Source organism: Salvelinus alpinus, chromosome 11 (genome assembly GCF_045679555.1).
Source record: "Salvelinus alpinus chromosome 11, SLU_Salpinus.1, whole genome shotgun sequence".
Classification (NCBI taxonomy): domain Eukaryota; kingdom Metazoa; phylum Chordata; class Actinopteri; order Salmoniformes; family Salmonidae; genus Salvelinus; species Salvelinus alpinus.
Genome location: NC_092096.1, coordinates 36,676,328 through 36,696,947, shown reverse-complemented (window position 1 = coordinate 36,696,947; position 20,620 = coordinate 36,676,328). Strand labels below are relative to the sequence as shown.

Here is a 20,620-nt window from a genome sequence, read left to right as displayed (position 1 = left end):
ACACACCGCCCGGCTGTGTAAGGGCTATTTGACCAAGAAGGAGAGTGATGGAGTGATGCATCAGATGACCTAGCCTCCACAATCACCAGACCTCAACCCAATTGAGATGGTTTGGGATGAGTTGGACCGCAGAGTGAAGGAAAAGCAGCCAACAAGTGCTCAGCATGTGGGAACTCCTTCAAGACTGTTGGACAAGCATTCTAGGTGAAGCTGGTTGAGAGAATGCCAAGATTGTGCAACGCTGTCATCAAGGCAAGGGATGGCTACTTTGAAGAATGTAAAATACCAAATATATTTTGATTTGTTCAACACTTTTTTGGTTACTACATGATTCCATATGTGTTATTTCATAGTTTTGATGTCTTCAGTATTATTCTACAATGTAGAACATTTTTTTAAATTAAGAAAAACCCTTGAATGAGTAGGCGTGTACAAGCTTTTGACTGGTACTGTACGTCCATTGATTCTTGAAGAATATAACTTATAAATGCCTCATGAGCTTAGTTCAACTGTCACACTCCATGAGAACCCAAAATATAAGATTGTTTACAAACATAGGAGAAAAACATTGTAAATGAAAACAAACACTAACCTCATAACAACAATAATTTTGATGGATGGTCAGTTCTTGCATCCATAGCTCTGTCTATTAATCTGAGTGTGGTTACATTTCTCCAGGCCCATCCCTCAGTAGTTTTACCAAAACAGTGGTGTGGCGACCGTTTTGTTATTGTTTCATCTGTGGATTTGCCCTTTAAACAGCTGCATATTATCAAGATATCAGAGTGTCACCAACAAAAAGGTAAACAATAGGCCTATAGCAAATGGAGCATATGTGTCATGTTGTATAAATGATTGGAGACAGCCACAGGAATACGTAATAGGGGGTTTTAATACTCCATCCAAAACAAACACGTATACAAAAACACAGGGATGTAACCAAAACAAAAGAGCGAGGTAAAACCTCTAATAAATACACGGGACGAGACCCGCAATACACTACACAGGGCGAGACCCGTAATAACAAATGCACAACAATACACGGGACGAGAACCGTAATAACCAGTGCACAATACACGCGGCACGAAAGCCAAAATAACAAAGCACAGGTACTCACAGACCAACGGACATGGGAACAATAATCGACAAAACAATGGTGAACAGAGGATACATATATACAATTTACTAATCAGGGGGAATGGGAACCAGGTGTGCGTAATGAAACACTTCAGTGACGCCTAGAGGCCGGTGACGTAGACCTCCGGAGCTGGAATGAGCAGTAGTACCGGGGGAATCCGTGACTGTACCCACCCCTGACGCGCTGCACCAGCAGCGGGACGACAGCGACCTCGCAGACGACCACAGGGTCACGGTGCGGGTGAGCCAGGGCCAGTTGCAGATGCCGAAATTGAGTCGTTGTTGGACAGGCCAGTTGCGGCAGCCAAAGTTAAGTCGGCGTCGGACGGGCCAGTTGCAGCTGCCGAAGTTGCGGCGGTGTCGGACGGACCAGTTGCAGCGGCGTCGGACGGGCCAGTTGCAACTACCGAAGTTGTGGCGGTGTCGGACGGACCAGTTGCAGCGGCGTCGGACGGGCCAGTAGCAGCTGCCAAAGTTGTGTCATTGTCGGACGGGCCAGTTGCAGCTGCCGAAGTTGAGGCGGCATCGGACGGGCCAGTTGCAGCTGCCGAAGTCGAGGCGGCGTCGGACGGGCCAGTTGCAGCTGCCGAAGTTGTGGCGGTGTCGGACAGACCAGTTGCAGCGGCGTCGGACGGGCCAGTTGCAGCTGCCGAAGTTGCGTCATTGTCGGACGGGCCAGTTGCAGCTGCCGAAGTTGTGGCGGTGTCGGACGGACCAGTTGCAGCGGCGTCGGACGGGCCAGTTGCAGCTGCCAAAGTTGAGGCGGCGTCGGACGGGCCAGTAGCAGCTGCCGAAGTTGAGGCGGCGTCGGACGGGCCAGTTGCAGCTGCCGAAGTTGAGGCGACATCGGACGGGCCAGTTGCAGCTGCCGAAGTTGAGGCGACATCGGACGGGCCAGTTGCAGCTGCCGAAGTTGAGGCGGCATCGGACGGGCCAGTTGCTGCTGCCGAAGTTGAGGCGACATCGGACGGGCCAGTTGCAGCTGCCGAAGTTGAGGCGGCGTCGGACGGGCCAGTTGCAGCTGCCGAAGTTGAGGCGGCATCGGACGGGCCAGTTGCTGCTGCCGAAGTTGAGGCGACATCGGACGGGCCAGTTGCAGCTGCCGAAGTTGAGGCGGCGTCGGACGGGCCAGTTGCAGCTGCCGAAGTTGTGGCGGTGTCGGACGGACCAGTTGCAGCGGCGTCGGACGGGCCAGTTGCAGCTGCCGAAGTTGCGTCATTGTCGGACGGGCCAGTTGCAGCTGCCGAAGTTGTGGCGGTGTCGGACGGACCAGTTGCAGCGGCGTCGGACGGGCCAGTAGCAGCTGCCAAAGTTGCGTCATTGTCGGACGGGCCAGTTGCAGCTGCCGAAGTTGCGTCATTGTCGGACGGGCCAGTTGCAGCTGCCGAAGTTGTGGCGGTGTCGGACGGACCAGTTGCAGCGGCGTCGGACGGGCCAGTAGCAGCTGCCAAAGTTGCGTCATTGTCGGACGGGCCAGTTGCTGCTGCCGAAGTTGAGGCGACATCGGACGGGCCAGTTGCAGCTGCCGAAGTTGAGGCGGCGTTGGACGGGCCAGTTGCAGCTGCCGAAGTTGTGGCGGTGTCGGACGGACCAGTTGCAGCGGCGTCGGACGGGCCAGTTGCAGCTGCCGAAGTTGCGTCATTGTCGGACGGGCCAGTTGCAGCTGCCGAAGTTGTGGCGGTGTCGGACGGACCAGTTGCAGCGGCGTCGGACGGGCCAGTAGCAGCTGCCAAAGTTGCGTCATTGTCGGACGGGCCAGTTGCAGCTGCCGAAGTTGCGTCATTGTCGGACGGGCCAGTTGCAGCTGCCGAAGTTGTGGCGGTGTCGGACGGACCAGTTGCAGCGGCGTCGGACGGGCCAGTAGCAGCTGCCAAAGTTGCGTCATTGTCGGACGGGCCAGTTGCAGCTGCCGAAGTTGAGGCGGCATCGGACGGGCCAGTTGCAGCTGCCGAAGTTGCGGCGTTGTTGGACGAGCCAGTTGCGATGCCGTCGGACGGGCCAGTTGCAGCTGCGTTGGATGGGCCAGTTGCAGCTGCCGAAGTTGCGGCAGCGTTGGACGGGTCATTCCAGATGTCTCCATTTATGGTTGGTTATTCTGTCACGTTGTATAAATGATTGGAGACAGGTGCAGGAATACGTAATAGGGGGTTTTAATACTCCGCCCAAAAATGCAACATGCCATGAAAAGCACGGGGACGAAGCCCAAAACAAACACGTATACAAAAACATAGGGATGTAACCCAAACAAAAGAGCGAGGTAAAACTTCTAATAAATACACTGGACGAGACCCATAATAACCAGTGCACAATACACGCAGCTCGAAAGCCGAAATAACAAAGCACAGGTACTCACAGACCAACGGACATGGGAACAATAATTGTGCAGACAATGGTGAACAGAGGGCACATATATTTAATTTACTAATCAGGGGAAATGGAAACCAGGTGTGCGTAATGAAACAGTTCAGTGACGCCTAGAGGCCGGTGACGTAGACCTCCGGAGCTGGTGCACGGAATGAGCAGTAGTACCGGGGGAATCCGTGATAATATTTCAACTTGAATCAATGAGCCCAATCAGTCCTCCATGACAACAAAAGCATAAACAACAGAGTAGGGCTGGCTAATAACTCCTTAGTTTTAGGGTTATGCTCAGGTCAAACAATTTGGCTAATCTATACATATTTCCAAGTCCTATTCTTGATGATCAAGGGGTATAACATTTATTGGACGTATTAGAATTCTGATAGACTTTGGTTTTTAATGAAAATATATAATGTAATCGTAATATTATATGTAGTAGAAAGCGATGGGTTAGATTTGAAGAAACCTGCATAACCAACCCATAAAGTAAAATGTAACATCCATATATGGCCAGCTATGTAAACTGTAACATAGATTTATCCTGCAATAGATGTCGTTCAATTGGTAACATACATTTTTGTCTTCTTATAATGCCTCTTAAGGGGAAAGTAATTGAAAGTAACTGAATGTAATCAGATTATGTTACTGAGTTTGGGTAATCCAAAAGTTATGTTACTGATTACAATTTTGGACAGGTAACTGTAATAGATTCCATTTAGAAAGTAACCTACCCAACCCTGGCAACATGTTTTTCATAGATCCAGTGCAACAGTTTACATACACCTAAGCCAAATACATTTAAACTCAGTTTTTTACAATTCATTTAATCCTAGTAAAAATTCCCTGTCTTAGGTCAGTTAGGATCACCACTTTATTTTAAGAATGTGAAATGTCAAAATAATAGTAGAGAGAATTATTTCTTTCAGTTTTTATTTCTTCCATCACATTCCCAGTGGATCAGAAGTTTACATACACTCAATTGGTATTTGGTAGCATTGCCTTTTAAATGTTTAACTTGGGTCAAATGTTTCGGGTAGCCTTCCACAAGCTTCCCACAATAAATTGGGTGAATTTTTGCCCATTCCTCCTGTAACTGAGTCAGGTCTGTAGGCCTCCTTGCTCACACATGCTTTTTCAGTTCTGCCCACAAATTTTCTATAGGATTGAGGTCAGGGCTTTGTGATGGCCACTCCAATAACTTAACTTTGTTGTCCTTATGCCATTTTGCCACAACTTTGGAAGTATGCTCAGGGTCATTGTCCATTTGGAAGACCCATTTGCGACCAAGCTTTTACCTTCCTGACTGATGTCTTGAGATGTTGCTTCAATATATCCACATACTTTTCCATCCTCATGATGCCATCTATTTTGTGAAGTGCATCAGTCCCTCCTGCAGCAAAGCACCCCCACAATATGATGCTGCCACCCCCATGCTTCATGGTTGGGATGGTGTTCTTCGGCTTGCAAGCCTCCCCCTTTTTCCTCCAAACATAACGATGGTTATTATGGCCAAACAGTTCTATTTTTGTTTCATCAGACCAGAGGACATTTCTCCAAAAAGTATGATCTTTGTCCTTAAGTGCAGTTGCAAACCGTAGTCTGGCATTTTAATGGCGATTTTGGAGCAGTGGCTTCTTCCTTGCTGAGCCGCCTTTCAGGTTATGTCAATATAGGACTTGTTTACTGTGGATATAGATACTTTTGTACCTGTTGTTTCCTCCAGCATCTTCACAAGGTCCTTTGCTGTTGTTTTGGGATTGATTTGCACTTTTTGCACCAAAGTACGTTCATCTCTAGGAGACAGAACGTGTCTCCTTCCTGAGCGGTATGACGGTTGCGTGGTCCCATGGTGTTTATACTTGCATACTATTGTTTGTACAGATGAACGTGGTACCTTCAGGCATTTGGAAATTGCTCCCAAGGATGAACCAGACTTGTGGAGGTCTACAATTTTTTTTCTGAGGTCTTGGCTGATTTCTTTTGATTTTCCCATGATGTCAAGCAAGGAAGCACTGAGTTTGAAGGTAGGCCTTATAATACATCCACAGGTACACCTCCAATTGACTCAAATGATGTCAATTAGCCTATCAGAAGCTTCTAAAGCCATGACATCAATTTCTCGAATTTTTCAAGCTGTTTAAAGGCACAGTCAACTTCGTGTATGTACTTCTGACCCACTGGAATTGTGATACACTTATTATTTCACTTATAATTCACTGTATGTAAACTTCCAACTTCAACTGTACATTTTTGTTCAAAATAACATATTTGAAGTCCAAAAATATCTCAGATGCAGATATTTCCATGATATTTTATGAAAGGTATGTTTAATATTTTTTTGAAATATATTTTTGTACTCAGTGGGCTAAATTACAATAAAACAACTACTGAGCCAACATGTTAATTGACTGTAAGTCGCTCTTGACACGATTCTCTCAGGAATAAATGAGGACACCTCTATATTTTTCAACGTTGATGTTTGGATGCAATTACACTGCGACTAATTGGCCTACTTCACAATTATCACATACTAATGATACTGCATGAGGAAGACACTAATAGGAGAGAGAGGACAGAGGAGGAAACAACATACTCTTGATTTGGTCGGCTTTTGAATATCTAGATTTAAGTGTGCATGTGAATGTGTGTGTTTGTCTTAATGAGTGTGTGTTGTTAATGATGGGAGCGGAGACATCAAAAGAGTGTGAGCCACAGTCAAGCTGATGAAAGCGTCTGTACCTTGTAGCAGGTCATCTGACAGAACGGTGGATCTTCTGAACCGGGTTATATCTCCTCTTTACCTTTATGGTAACCGGTGTGTTTATAAACTAATATCAGGAGGAAAAATACGTACGATGTTGTGTTCCGTTATACAAGGGATGTGGCTAAGGTGCTGCTAAGTGGTAGTCCACCACGTGTGCACTCCACAACCTCCTCCCCCATCCTCTTTCAATCTACCCTTTTCTCCCCGGCCCTATTCTCTCCTCCTTCCTTGTCCTCTTGTTCTCCCCCTCTGTCTTCCCTCCTCCTCTCCCTCTGTCCCCCCCCTCTCTCTGTCTCCCCCTGTGCGTGTTTGATGTGACAAAGGCGTGTAGTGTGACACACTGAGAGGACTGTTTAATTTGATCCAACCAGATGAGGACAAACACGCTGGGACATAACTCCTTTTCTCTCTCTGTTGCTATCTTCCCTTCTTTTCAATGATGTTTGTTCTTCACTCTCTCTCTCTCTCTCTCTCTCTCTCTCTCTCTCTCTCTCTCTCTCTCTCTCTCTCTCTCTCTCTCTCTCTCTCTGGTTGGAGTGTGAGGTCCTGTGACCGTGAGGCCTCTTTCTTCCTAATTGTCTTGTAAATGACCTTTTCTATATTTTAGACTGAACATCTCTCCTCTCTTCTCCTCGTCACCTCTATATTCCTCTCGTATCCTCTCCTCCACTCTCCTTTCCTTTCCTCTCCTTTTCCCTCCTCTCTCCTCATGCCTATTCTGTATGCAGTGGTACTGTAGAGGGCATCATTATGTGGCCTGTATTTGAGTCATTTTTATTTAAACAGCAGGACAATAGGCTGTTGATTGAGGGAAACAGGAGGTAGACAATGGGGTTCTGTGGAACATAATACAGCACCATTTTCCAGCCCCAGCTTTAGAAGGGCCCAAGCTCATTGTAGAGCTCTGGAGAGGAAAAAACGGTGCTTAGGAGGAGGAATATTTTGCCGTGGTATGTCATTATTTTGCAAATTTCTATTATCTCATCATGTTGTCTTCATTGTAATTGCAGCTAATTAGGGGGCTAGTTAGAGGCCTGGCTTTGAGGCCGGCTTTGCAGTGAAAGGAGCGCACCGATTACCGCTCGACAAGAGAGGAAGCACAGAAAGGGGAGATTAATGTGGTTACCTTGACGACACTGGCTTCCATCTGCGAGGAACAATGCATTTTTGTTTCTTTGGATCAGTTCAGATCAACAGAATGAGCTGCCTGCCTGCGCTCCCTCGGTGACAATGCTGAATTCTGTCGAACCCAACGGGCTAGGCTCTCTACCCCCCTCGCCCCTCACCTCACCTCCCCCTGCCGCCCGATATACCCCTGTCGCCCCCAATCACTCTACCTCTGAGCTCCCTCCCTCCTTCCCATGCTGTCTGTGTATCCGTCCGTCCGGCGGGCCCTGAGTAAAAAGCTTAGCGCTCTCAGCAAATGTTTGAGAGAGTGCTCTCACACACCCCGTCGTCAGATGAAAGCAGGGTGTGTGTGTGTGTGTCCCATGTTCTGAGAGGTCATGGCCTTGTCACACACAGAGCTGTGAGGTTTACTCCCCAATCCCTCCAGGCTCCAAAGCACTTCATGAAATAATAGTCCCTCTCTTTGTCTCTCCTTCCCTCTGTCTCTCTCGATCTCCCTCTCTCTCTCTCTAGGCTGTTGAAGCAAGCAACACTAGGGGAGGCCCTTCATCTCAGAGCAGGGCCCCAGGCTCCTGTATTTATGTGTGTGAGAAAGAGAGAGAAGAGAGTGGAGAGGGAGAGATTGATCAAGGGAGCTGTGTCTCATACTGTATACCGGGGGAAACGAGAGGAGACTGAGTCAAATGTATTTGACTTTGTCAGAAAGAACGAAGTCAGGGAGCGAATTATGTTGAAAAAGAGAGAGAGGGAAAGAGAGAGGGGGGAAGAAAAAGAGAAGGACTAGGCTGCAGATCACATGTGACGGTCAATTGTGATCCTGAGTTAAAGAGGTTCTGAGCACAGAACACAATGTCAATCCATCTGGTGTTCACTTTAAACTGGGGGGGATTTAGAAAAGAAGAGGGATACAATTCAGGGAATGCCAGAGACATCTGCTCCCGTGGGCACAACAATAAAACTCCATGTAGATCAGCCTATTTACACCACTAGACACTGGTTTACAGAGTATTGGGCTCAGTGGGAGGTGTGTGTGTGTGTGTGTGTGTGTGTGTGTGTGTGTGTGTGTGTGTGTGTGTGTGTGTGTGTGTGTGTGTGTGTGTGTGTGTGTGTGTGTGTGTGTGTGTGTGTGTGTGTGTGTGTGTGTGTGTGTGTGTGTGTGTGTGTGTGTGCACGCTTGTGTGTGTGTGTGCACGCTTGTGTAGTGTGTGTGTGTGTCACCCAATTACAATGCTCTCTCACACTGGGATTGTCTGTTGCTTCATGTGATTGTCCATTTACCCTCTCGGTAGGTCATTAACAGTAGGGGTTTGTTTCTCTTATGACCATTATTATATTATGATAATTTACTGAATTGTTTATGAATCACTTCAGGAAGGAGACAGTGGAAGTGTTAGCCATTGAATTTGTTTTTAGAGAAGTTGCCTTTTGAATCTCCTTTGTCGGCGTTCTGGCAGTAAGGTAATCGTTGATGTTTTTAAATATGTCTTTTTTTTTTCTGCTCAGCTTTTGGAAAAGTTGGAAGATTAGGTGGTAATTTTACAGGTGTGAAAAAGTCCTTAAGCACCTCGAATCTCAAACACATTTTCAGAAAAGACGAGGTAATCTCGATAGTTTGGGGACTGGTGTGTTTGTTCGCTGGTGTGTTTGTGTGTACGTGTGAAGTGTTTATCTTTGTGCAGAATTTAGTTTCTTTTAACGTCGCGTCAAAGTAGAGGTCCGCCACTTCTCTCTAATTTAACATGTCATCTGTCTCCAAATCACTTCAAAGATGAGCCAACTCATGCCAAAGACTTCTTCCTTTTCCTCCTTACTTACTTTCTTTCTTTCCTTCCCTAAGTTTCCGCCCGCGCCAGAAAACAACATCTAAACACAATGTTTTAAAAGAACTGGATGGAGAGTGTAAACTTTCAGATGTGATTCCAATAGTACACAGCTGCTGCTGCCGACCGTGCGTCTGCTATTCCCCCCGGTTCACAAATCTGATGATGATTGAACCGCGGACAGAAAACATCCTCATTACGCTAGCTCTCTCTCTCTCTCCACCTCTCTCTTTCTCCTGACTGTAAACATGGACCTTCGTGATGCATGGGGTGAACGCAGTTGTGTGTTTTACTCTGGGGACTGGACTTGGCTGGGGAGCAGGGACAGAAGCTATCTGGCCAGAAAGCACTGCAGAAGAGCCTTTTGTATCCATAACTGTCAGTTTTATTAGCACAACCTTTTAACCAATACCCCTTACCCCTAACCTAGCTTGAGTTATAATCAAATAGCTGCTGGTCTGCTCAACATTAACAGACAATGGGGTCTCTCTTAGCATGGCCGTCCAGTGACTACCCAGGGACAGGATGCGGTCTCTCAAACATTTAGGGAGAAATGTATCATCAAGTCGACATTTATTTCACATGCTTCGCAAACAACAGGTGTAGACTAACAGGGAAATGTTTACGTATAGCTCCTTTTTCAACATTTCCCACATTCAAATTGTGTTTGTCACATGCTTCGCCAACAACCGGTGTAGACTAACAGTGAAATGCTTACTTACGAGTCCTTTTCCCACAATGCAGAGATAAAGATAAGATCAAATAAAAATATATAAATAGTGACACAAATAACAACGACGAGTAAAAGTATCATGGCTATATATAGGGAATAGAAAAGAACATGGTTATATACAGGGAGTACCAGTACTGAGTCGATGTGCAGGGGCACAAGGTATGTTCATATAGGTAGAGATGACGTGACTAGGCAACAGGACAGATAATATACTGTAGCAGCAGCGTATGTGGTTAGTGTGAAAGTGTGTGTGTGTGAAAGCGTGTGTGTGTGTATAGAGTCAGTGCAAGAGAGTTAGTGCAAAAAAGGGTCAATGCAGGTAGTCCTGGTAGCCATTTGATTAGCAATTTGGCAGTCTTGTGTAGCAGTCTTATGGCTTGGGGATAGAAGCTGTTCAGGGTTCCAGTTGGTTCCAGACTTGGCGCGCTGGTACCGCTTGCTGTGCGGTAGCAGAGAGGACAGTCTATGGCTTGGGTGGCTGGAGTCTTTCTAAACAGATCTAGGATCAGCTTGCCCTCCCCAAATCCTAACCTTAACCATTAGGGTCATAACTGACACATTTCTAGGGGGGGGGGACTTCATCCTACTCCGACCCAAACCCTCCCAGCCCTCAACTCGGTGACCAGAGGTAACCATAGCAACCTGAGCCAGTCCCTGTCAGAGGCGCTGGCGACCCTAATGGCGACATTTATGGCATGTTGTCAATTATAGTACGCGGCACAGCCATTATAGACTATGTCCCCTGCTCTCTCTCTCTCTCTCTCTCTCTCTCTCTCTCTCTCTCTCTCTCTCTCTCTCTCTCTCTCTCTCTCTCTCTCTCTCTCTCTCTCTGACAATGGGACCGTTCAGAGCTGCATAGTCAGCCTCTGCTCTCACAGTGACAGCATGTAATATAATGTTAGCTAATGGTTCCATATGGTTTTGATGTCTCAGTTGGTTGGAGGTTGGATTATGAACTGTGTGGTTTATGGGTTTGATTCCCTCTTGGGCAACATACATTATACTGAATTGGAGAACTGTGGTCACAAGTGTTAGTTCAATAAGCATATGTGGCACTGATCCACTGTATAGTTCTGTAGCCTACTATAGCAGAGACATATTCAGACAGTATGAGCATGCCTTATGACTTGGTCAGAATTGCAAGCATGGTGGAGTCGGTCATCTGGGTGTGTGTGCGCATATGTGAACATCTTTGCGGACGACGGACGTGTGTGCCTCTGGGTTGTTCCAGGAAAGGCAGCAGGTGGAGGTATAAGGCATTATCAGGGTCAGAGAGGGTGACTTGACTGTCTGGTTATTTATATATATTTTTTATTTAACCTTTATTTAAGTTGCTGAGCCAATTGTGCACCGCCCTATGGGACTCCCATTCACGGCCGGATGTGATGCAGCCTGGATTCGAACCAGGGACTGTAGTGACGCCTCTTGCACTGAGACGAAGTGCCTTAGACCGCTGCATCACTCGGGAGCCCAATAGGTAGGTAGACAGGGTCCTCTGGACAGGAGGGGATGGAGGGAGGGAAGAGGGAGCGGTAGGAGAGAGGATATAGAGAGAGGGAGAAGGGGGAGATCCAAGGCGATATTTGACGCTCGTCCAGGTCCCCAGAACATCGGGAGATGCCTTCGAAACCAGCATACTAGGGGCAACGGTGAGCGATATTACCATCAAGTAGGCTTGGGTTTTGCTAGGGTGTTGTCGATGGGGATGGCTGATTGGCGTGAGCCGCGAGCTCCGAAGGGTTACGTGTTCAATCCCAGTGCCAGGAAGTGTTTTTCCCCCTATCCCAGACCTTAACGCTGACCTTAGAGGAAGGGTCAGAGAGGCATGGCTTAGTGGGGGCGTTAACGTCCTTAACCCATACACTGAGTGACCTTGTCAAGAGATTAGACCTCTTGGTCTAATGGTTAAAAATACTATATGAGGTGTTGTTGCATAACATCAATGGTGTAAACTATACACACTTCCTAGTGTTAAAAATACTAAATGAGTTGTTGTTGCATAACACTGAGGGCTCTATTTACGGCTGGCATTAAGCCAGTGGAATTGTCAAAAGCATGCTCGTTTGCAATTTCGACCTGTTAAAGCCTGCGCTCTTCTATTTTCAAACCCTAGCACCAGGATCGGTAATTTACCTGTCTTATATGAATCAAATCAAATTTTATTTGTCACATACACATGGTTAGCAGATGTTAATGCGAGTGTAGCGAAATGCTTGTGCTTCTAGTTCTGACAGTGCAGTAATATCTAACAAGTAATCCAACAATTCCCCAACAACTACCTAATGCACACAAATCTAAAGGGGTGAATGAGAATATGTACATACAAATATATGGATGAGCGATGGCCGAGCAGCATAAGCAAGGTGCAATAGATGGTATAAAATACAGTATATACATATGATATGAGTAATGTAAGATATGTAAACATTATTAAACTGGCATTATTTAGAGTGCATTGTATAAAGTGATCCATTTGTGATCCATTTATTAAAGTGGCCAGTGATTGGGTCTCAATTTAGGCAGCAGCCCCTCTGAGTTAGTGATTGCTGTTTAGCAGTCTGATGGCCTTGAGAAAGAAGCTGTTTTTCAGTCTCTCGGTCCCAGCTTTGATGCACCTGTACTGACCTCGCCTTCTGGATGATAACGGGGTGAACAGGCAGTGGCTCGGGTGGTTGATGTCCTTGATGATCTTTTTGGCCTTCCTGTGACATCGGGTGCTGTAGGTGTCATGGAGGGCAGGTAGTTTGCCAGACCGCACCACTTCGTTTCATTTCGTTTCATTTGATTAAAAACAAGGCATGGCCTCCTCTCAATGAAGGCAGATTTTTTTCGGTCATGACCAATGCATTCGCCTGGTAGTCTAGACTATCGATAAAGGGTTTGGCTCGTGAGACCGCTTTGAAATACATCTTAATCAACCAAGCTTTATTAAAGATCAACTTTGGCAGCAGCAAAACAGTGAGTGGACATCCCAGGTTTATCTATGTAGGCTATTACATTATTTTAGCCAGCTCCTGTTATTATTTTGAACGATTTTGAAAAAAACTCTGTGTAGTCTATATGCTCATCATGGAACGAGAGATGAGATAATCCAGTGACACTCGTATTTAGAAAAATCTCAGTTGTTTTCCTTTAACAATGCTTGTTTTCCGTTTCGCTTGATAAAAAACAAGCCCTTACTGAGTAGGCTACCCTTTCCCTACTATAACAAAAGCTGGTTCAACAGAAATGTGTCTGGTGTCGTTCTTATCGTGGCCATGCATTAACCTAGTAGCCTTATCCATAAAAGGTGTCTGAATGGTCTACTCGTGAGGCTTTTGCCAACATACTTTTGCATTATTCACAGTTCCCATAGGCCTACCTTCAGTGCATACTCCATTCGGCTGGTATCCATCCCCATTTCAACAGAGTGCCTCTTTTCCAGGTACCAAACATAGGCTATTCACATTTTTCAGTCCTACAACATAGTTCAACGGTAGGCTTAGGCTCTATCTTGCTTATTGAGAACATAACCCACACATACAATGTAATTTATGGGAGCCTAGTATTTTTTAGTTGAGGAGAAGTGCGATGCGTAAAGGCCTATACTCATTGAATCCAATTTCAACAATGTTGACTGCCAACACTCTAACCATATTGAGCAAACACTGGACATTTATGTTTTTTTTACTTTGCTATTACTCGTTACTATAGCCTATGCTCTTTAATTAACTATAGTGTCAATCCACAATAGACCAGGACGAGAATATTCCGTGCCCCTAGTCGAATTGGAGTTAATGACAATGCAAAGACCGTCAATAACCTACAGGACTTGAGACAAATGCATGCAGTATTAAGCCATGGAACGCCTTGATTGGCTAGTGAGTGGCCAAGGCCTCGTCACACCTACAACTTGTTTGTTCATCAAAACCCAGCCCTTTCGCGGCCCCGCCATTTATTGCACTCATAACGGCTGTGAAAACAGCAAATATATTTCGGACACATGCCTGGACCGATAGCGCTACCTATAGCGCTACCGTCAGACCTTAGATTTACCGTTGTGTTATGTTTGATAAAATAGAGCACTGAAAGTGTTAATTCCCTAACACTGACAGAGTGTAACAACATAACTCAAAGTGTGAACCAGTATAGATACTGGCCCAGTGTTAAATTGAACACTGTCAGTGTTCGATTTAACACTGGAGTATTTGCTGTGTACAAAAAGCAAGGTGTAGTCAGTCCCTAAGCTATAGCTAACAATACGTGTATGATCTGTGTAGTAATATTATTCGAATCAGAAACCCATTTGCATTGCTAGTTATAGCCTAATGTTAGCTAGCTAACATTGAACCTAGTTTGTTAGCTTAGGCCACCTGCAGTTTCATACTACAGCTATGACAATGTTTGTGTTGGTAGTAGTATGAGTTGGGATTATGCCGGTTCATTGTTTAGCTAGCTAGCTAGGTACTTAGCTACATGTCTAAACAAAAGACTCCACTTCGGCCGGATGATTACATGACCCATCAAATTAGCCAGGTGTGTCTGGGGGTGATTACGGCCATCTATTCTATTTCATGAACATCTGTACATGTCTAGACAATAGTGACTCATCCACTTAGATAGATGTGGCTGGGGGGTGGTTGTAGCATTTCCTTTACATGACCCATAAATTTAGACAAGTGTGTCGGGTAAGCGTCATCTAATAATGATCAAATATTTATCCAATATTTTTATCTGGACACTTTCTGTATTTGATATTGCTAATATATAGTAACCACTTCTTTGTACCGTTTACACCTTCTGTATCCTGGGCATGTGACAAATACACTTGTGTGTTTACAACATGTCCTCACATGTGAATCCTTAAAGAGATGGGGGGTGAACGATGCTGAATGGGTGTAGACAAAGAAGAGCTCTCCAGTAGGTGTACCAAAACATTCAAGAGCCATTTTCTCAAAAGTGGGGTTACAAGTTTGTCAACTTTCAAAGCAGAATTATTTTCCTATTGTTCCTCAACTGCAGTGTATGATGTACCATTTTCTAGCTCTGAGTCTCTACTTTTAACCAATGTAAAAAACGGAATTTCAAATTTTGCTACATAAGACCGTATCGAGGCGGTCGGTCACATATAGTCTACGGTGTGATGTGTACTATGTAGGAAGACATTTAATAAAACAGTGATGTTTTAACTAGCAGGTTGACGTTTATTGTCATGAGTTTTGTCCTGAAGGCAGATCTGAGTGATTTCCCCTTAGATAGGCCACCTGCAAAGTCAAAATTGGCTATATTGAAAAAAGTAATGAAAAGAAAATTAGGTAATTGGTCTTAATTTAAGGTTAGGGTTAGGCATTAGGGTTAGCAGTGTAGTTAAGGTTTAAAGTTTAAAATCAGATTTTATGACTTTGTGACTGTGGCGGCTAGTGATCACTCTGCAGAGCTGCCTCAAGAACAATATTTATCACGAAACCTGCGTTTAACTACCTCGTTATATTATAATATTGGTATTAGACGTTAAGTTATGCACAATGAGCAAATTAGGTAGCACCTCAAACGACGATATGATACATACATTAAAAAAACAGTATCCCTTAATCATTAGTTTGGTGTTTTATGTAAATAGTGTGCTTTTTACATTACCATAGAGGTTCAGTGTCTCTCTGGTGGTACGTATAGGAACTGAAGGTAAACAACGCTAAAACAATGTTGAGACCTTGTCAGGGTCAAATGAACTCTATTTCCCAGCTCAAACAACATAACCCAGGAATAATGACTGTAGGGAATCTAAGGAGAATTAGTCCTATTGAATATCAAAGAGAACAGGCATCACACACACAGGGATCTAAACTGGTTAATGAGGGGTTGGAGGTCCGGGGTGTGTACTCTCTGCTGAGTGTGTGGGTCACACACACCGGAGAGAGAGAGAGACACACACACACACACGACCCCCACCACCCACCCACACCTCTAAGATACACACAGCCACCCCTCCCCAGCCCCCCTGGCAGGGCCTGTCTTGTCTCTCCGTGCCCAGCCGATCTGTGTCGCTCCGCGTGGGCAGAGGTGCTAGGGAGATGCCAGGGCTTTGTGTGCCACATTGGATCAAGCTAACGTGGGTACGTAGCGAGGTTATTCCACCTCCCTCCTCTACCCCCCTGCCACCTACCCCCAACCACCCTTCTATAGGATGATTGAAGAATCAACAATATGTGCATTTTGATGCCATTGTACTCTACCCCTCCTCCTCCCACCTTCAGCCCTCCTTTCCTCCCCTCCCTGTGTAGGCCGTGTTGGCGATGCCCTCTGTGCCATCTGCAGTGGCCCCCGCCCCCTGGCCCTCCTCCACCTCCCACTCCTCCTACTCAGCGCTGGGTAGGCTTAACCATCTGTGTGCCAGTTTGTTCGCACAGTGAGGGTGGATAGAGGTGGGCCGAATGACTACAACAATACACAAATACATTGAGCTATACCTTCTTGTAGACCTGCATATACAGACATATACAGTATTTACAGAATAACATTCTCAAGCTCTTACATACGTGTACAAACTCAACCATGCATAAATAAATGATACTCTGTGTACAACCACATAATACATAACAGATTACACATTTTAATCAAATGTATATACATTTGAATTTAATATCAATTTACAGCTAACTAGTACTTTATGCCGTCTTGTTTCGTTGTCTTTTATGCTTTGCCCAGAAAGCACATAGAACTACCTCAGCGAACATTAAGCACATTGAGCAAATACTGAAATCTGATGTAAATATGTTATGTAAATACGTGCAGGTTGTGGTGTAATTATCCCAGAGCTGGAGTCAGGCAGCAGTAAATGGTGGGTGTTAGACTGTAAAAGGTTTAGAGATGTTTCTCTATAGCTCAACGTGTGGCGCAAGGCCAACTGGCTAGCATCCATTCCTTTCCCCTCTTCTCCAAATCCTGTACACCTGAGGGTACATCTTCTAGCCTGCTGTCCCCTCACCCGCCCCCTCACCCCTTCAACTTACCCCTCCATCCTTGGCGTCCCTCCAGTCCTCCTCTCTCTCCTCAGGGCCCCAAAGCTCTGTCTGAACCCCTGAATATCTGCCACGCCGTCACCATACCTCCATACCTCCATACCTCCATACCTCCATACCACCATACCTCCATACCTCCATACCACCATACCTCCATACCTCCATACCTCCATACCACCATACCACCATACCTCCATACCACCATACCTCCATACCACCATACCACCATACCACCATACCTCCATACCTCCATACCACCATACCACCATACCTCCATACCACCATACCTCCATACCTCCATACCACCATACTTCCATACCACCATACCTCCATACCACCATACCTCCATACCACCATACCACCATACCTCCATACCACCATACCTCCATACCACCATACCTCCATACCTCCATACCTCCATACCACCATACCTCCACACCACCACACCTCCACACCACCATACCTCCATACCACCATACCTCCATACCACCATACCTCCATACCACCATACCACCATACCTCCATACCACCATACCTCCATAACACCATACCTCCATACCACCATACCTCCATACCACCATACCTCCACACCACCACACCACCACACCACCATACCTCCATACCACCATACCACCATACCTCCATACCACCATACCTCCATACCTCCATACCTCCATACCACCATACCTCCATACCTCCATACCACCATACCTCCAAACCTCCATACCTCCATACCACCATACCACCATACCTCCATACCTCCATACCACCATACCTCCATACCTCCGTACCTCCGTTCCACCGTACCTCCGTACCGCCATACCACCATACCATTACAATCCTAATCCATGACTCTGACTCTGCCAAGGCAGACTCCCTCCCCCAGTGGGACTGCTGGGGCTTGGGGGCTCCACAGTACTGCTTCTATGAGCTTCAGGGACACCCACTCAGCCTGGCACCTAGTGCCAATCTCCAACCTCAGCCCACTAGTGCCAATTTCCAACCTCAGCCACCTTGTGCCAATCTCAGCCCCCGAGGAGGAGGCAGAAGGGCTGGGCAGACAAAGAAAGGGACCCCAGCCAGAGAGGAGAGGAAAAGGAGAGGAGGGTAGAGAAGGGGAGAAGAGAAAAGAGGAGACCTGTTCAGTATCTGACCTAGTCTCATGGCATCTCAGCTCAGATCCCTCTCCATGCAATTGTGTCTCACCCACACACTGAGATACCCAACAGACCAACGCTGCCACAGGGCTCACATCTACAGCTTACCTGTACCATCACAGGTCCTATAGACAGTATATAGTAACATCAGAACCATTGTATAGTCCTGCGCATGGCCATGTTCTAAAGAAAAACTTGAATACACCCCCATCTCGAAGATGCTGCCGTTTTAATATAGAGTTTATTTTAGAAATGAGATTAACTCTTTACTTAAAGAATACGGTTAAATGAAAAACAGTGAGTGGCTGTGTCATTATTTGGAGAGACAGTAGCAGCTTGAATCTAGTCTCCCAGTGCCTGGAGCTGTAGAGCTTGGTACACTACGGTCTCCTGTGCTGTTGTTTCCCCCAGATGGACTTTTCAAAACGCTCCGCCACAAAGCATACTGTAGAAAATCACATCAATACCGCGAGCAGCCTCTCTCTCCTATACTACTGACAGAATACACACACGCACACACACACACACACACACACACACACACACACACACACACACACACACACACACACACACACACACACACACACACACACACACACACACACACACACACACACACACACACAGACTGCTCAACTGAAACACATCATTTGAAGGGTTTTGCGTATGATGTGCAATACAAACAAAGTGCAGATTTGGTTTTCTAAAGATGTGCTGTGAAACAATGTCGTCTTCGTGTGGAGAAGACGCCAAATCCCACTGGCTGGATGAATAAAGTCACTCAGAATCCTGGAGGCGGTGTGTGTGTGTGTGTGTGTGTGCATGTGTATGTGTGTTGTAGATGTACAAATACTTTGAGATAACGACTAAGAGAGACAAAACACATATAAATGATCTTAGAGGTGGGGGCAGGGGGGGGGGGGAAGTGCGTGTCTGTGTTTGGGGTGTGTGTGTGTGTGTGTGCAGTGAATATGCGTTTGGGGGTTGAGTGAGGTGTGTATGTGTAGCAGTGTGTGTTTTATTCTTGACGCGGAGGGACAGACAAGGAGGTCATTACTAGGGCCTCCTGCCGAGCTCCATCACGTCTCTAATGGTGCAGAGAGATCTAAAACCTCCACACTCATTCTTCTATCCTCCATCATCCCTCCTTTCCCATATCCTTCCCGCTTTATTCCCCCTGTCACATACCTCTTAGCGCACCACTCTCTCTACACACACACACACACACACATATACTCGGTACAAACGCATTTTCCACCCGCTAAACAGCTCTTGTAATGCACAAGCTGAAGTGTGCTGTTGTTTGACACTTGTTTGGTAGGGCAGACAGGGCACTTGAGACGGTGAAGTGCTACTCTATCAACCGTTTTCTCAGTCTGTTACATCAGTTGTGTCCGAATCCAATTTGTCCCAGGTAAAAGCTTCCTGTACTCTGACTCAGTCTAACCTCTCAGACCAGGGAGGTGTGTGGCTCTATATCCACATGAAACAGGGCAGCTCTTTGGAACAGCAGTGTGAATGTAGTCCTCTTCTCAAGTTTCTCCTCCTCTCCTCTCCTCCTCTGCTCTACACTCTCCTCTCCTCCTCGAGGCTCTTCTTCTCTCTCTTTTTCTCCTTCTTTTCTTCTCCTCCTGTTCATGTCTTCTCTCCTCTCCTCTCCTCCACCGAAGCTAGCCCCAATCAGCTTGTCCTCTAAAGGCCGTAGTGAAACGCCACTGTACATAATGAAGAGGTTTTTAATAAGGAGAAAGAAGGAGAAGCTCTGTTGTTTGGTTCTGTCTTTGTGTGAGAAGTGAAGAAGGGGGGATACTGTAGGTAGGATGGATGTTGAGCTTGTTCTGTGTGTGTGTGTGTGTGTGTGTGTGTGTGTGTGTGTGTGTGTGTGTGTGTGTGTGTGTGTGTGTGTGTGTGTGTGTGTGTGTGTGTGTGTGTGTGTGTGTGTGTGTGTGTGTGTGTGTGTGCGCGCATGAGTGGGTCACTGTCTATGTACATACACACATGCTTTGTCAATCATTTACCTTTTATTTATCCTCTTTCAGAAACATTCATTAACCCTTTGTTGACATGAGAGTCCTTTTCAGTCGCTGGCTGTATTGTATTGCTGTGTTGCGTGTCTGACACAAAACACAGCTAGATTAATTATTTGTCAGTAGCTAAAGCTTGACAATAACTAACGAATATGAAAAATAGCTCTATTTATTATTGCAATAATGAGCAATTTGGGGTGAATAAAAAGCAAACTAATTAGTAACAGGCTAGGAAGGCACTCACAACAATATGTCTTGGTAATTCATTTTCTAGTCTGGGAAGTCATCTTAAAAACCAACACTTTATTCAACATTAAAGGGAAGTACAAAGTGTTGTTGCAGCTGGGTTACAGACAGTTGTGTTTGCTGTTTAACTGGGCTGGGAAGTTCTGATATTCTGTATCAGAATAGTGACAGAGAGCATAGAATTGTCATAGAGAGAACGCACACAGTCTCCTAGTTTAGCCTACTGTTTATAGCCCAGTCAATTAT

General features: G+C 45.9%; 2 protein-coding genes across 2 annotated transcripts in view; one reads left to right on the top strand and one right to left on the bottom strand.

Moving 5' to 3' along the window:
* sox5 (SRY-box transcription factor 5) overlaps positions 1–20,620 on the top strand; it is a 174,931-nt gene that overhangs the window by 41,113 nt on the left and 113,198 nt on the right. The window lies entirely within an intron of this gene.
* On the bottom strand, positions 1,368–17,762 carry LOC139533301 (polysialoglycoprotein-like). Its single transcript, XM_071331369.1, has 2 exons — positions 17,717–17,762; positions 1,368–3,169 (listed from the first exon to the last, which is right to left on the bottom strand). The coding sequence occupies exons 1-2, from the start codon at positions 17,760–17,762 to the stop codon at positions 1,368–1,370; spliced, it is 1,848 nt and encodes a 615-aa protein (XP_071187470.1).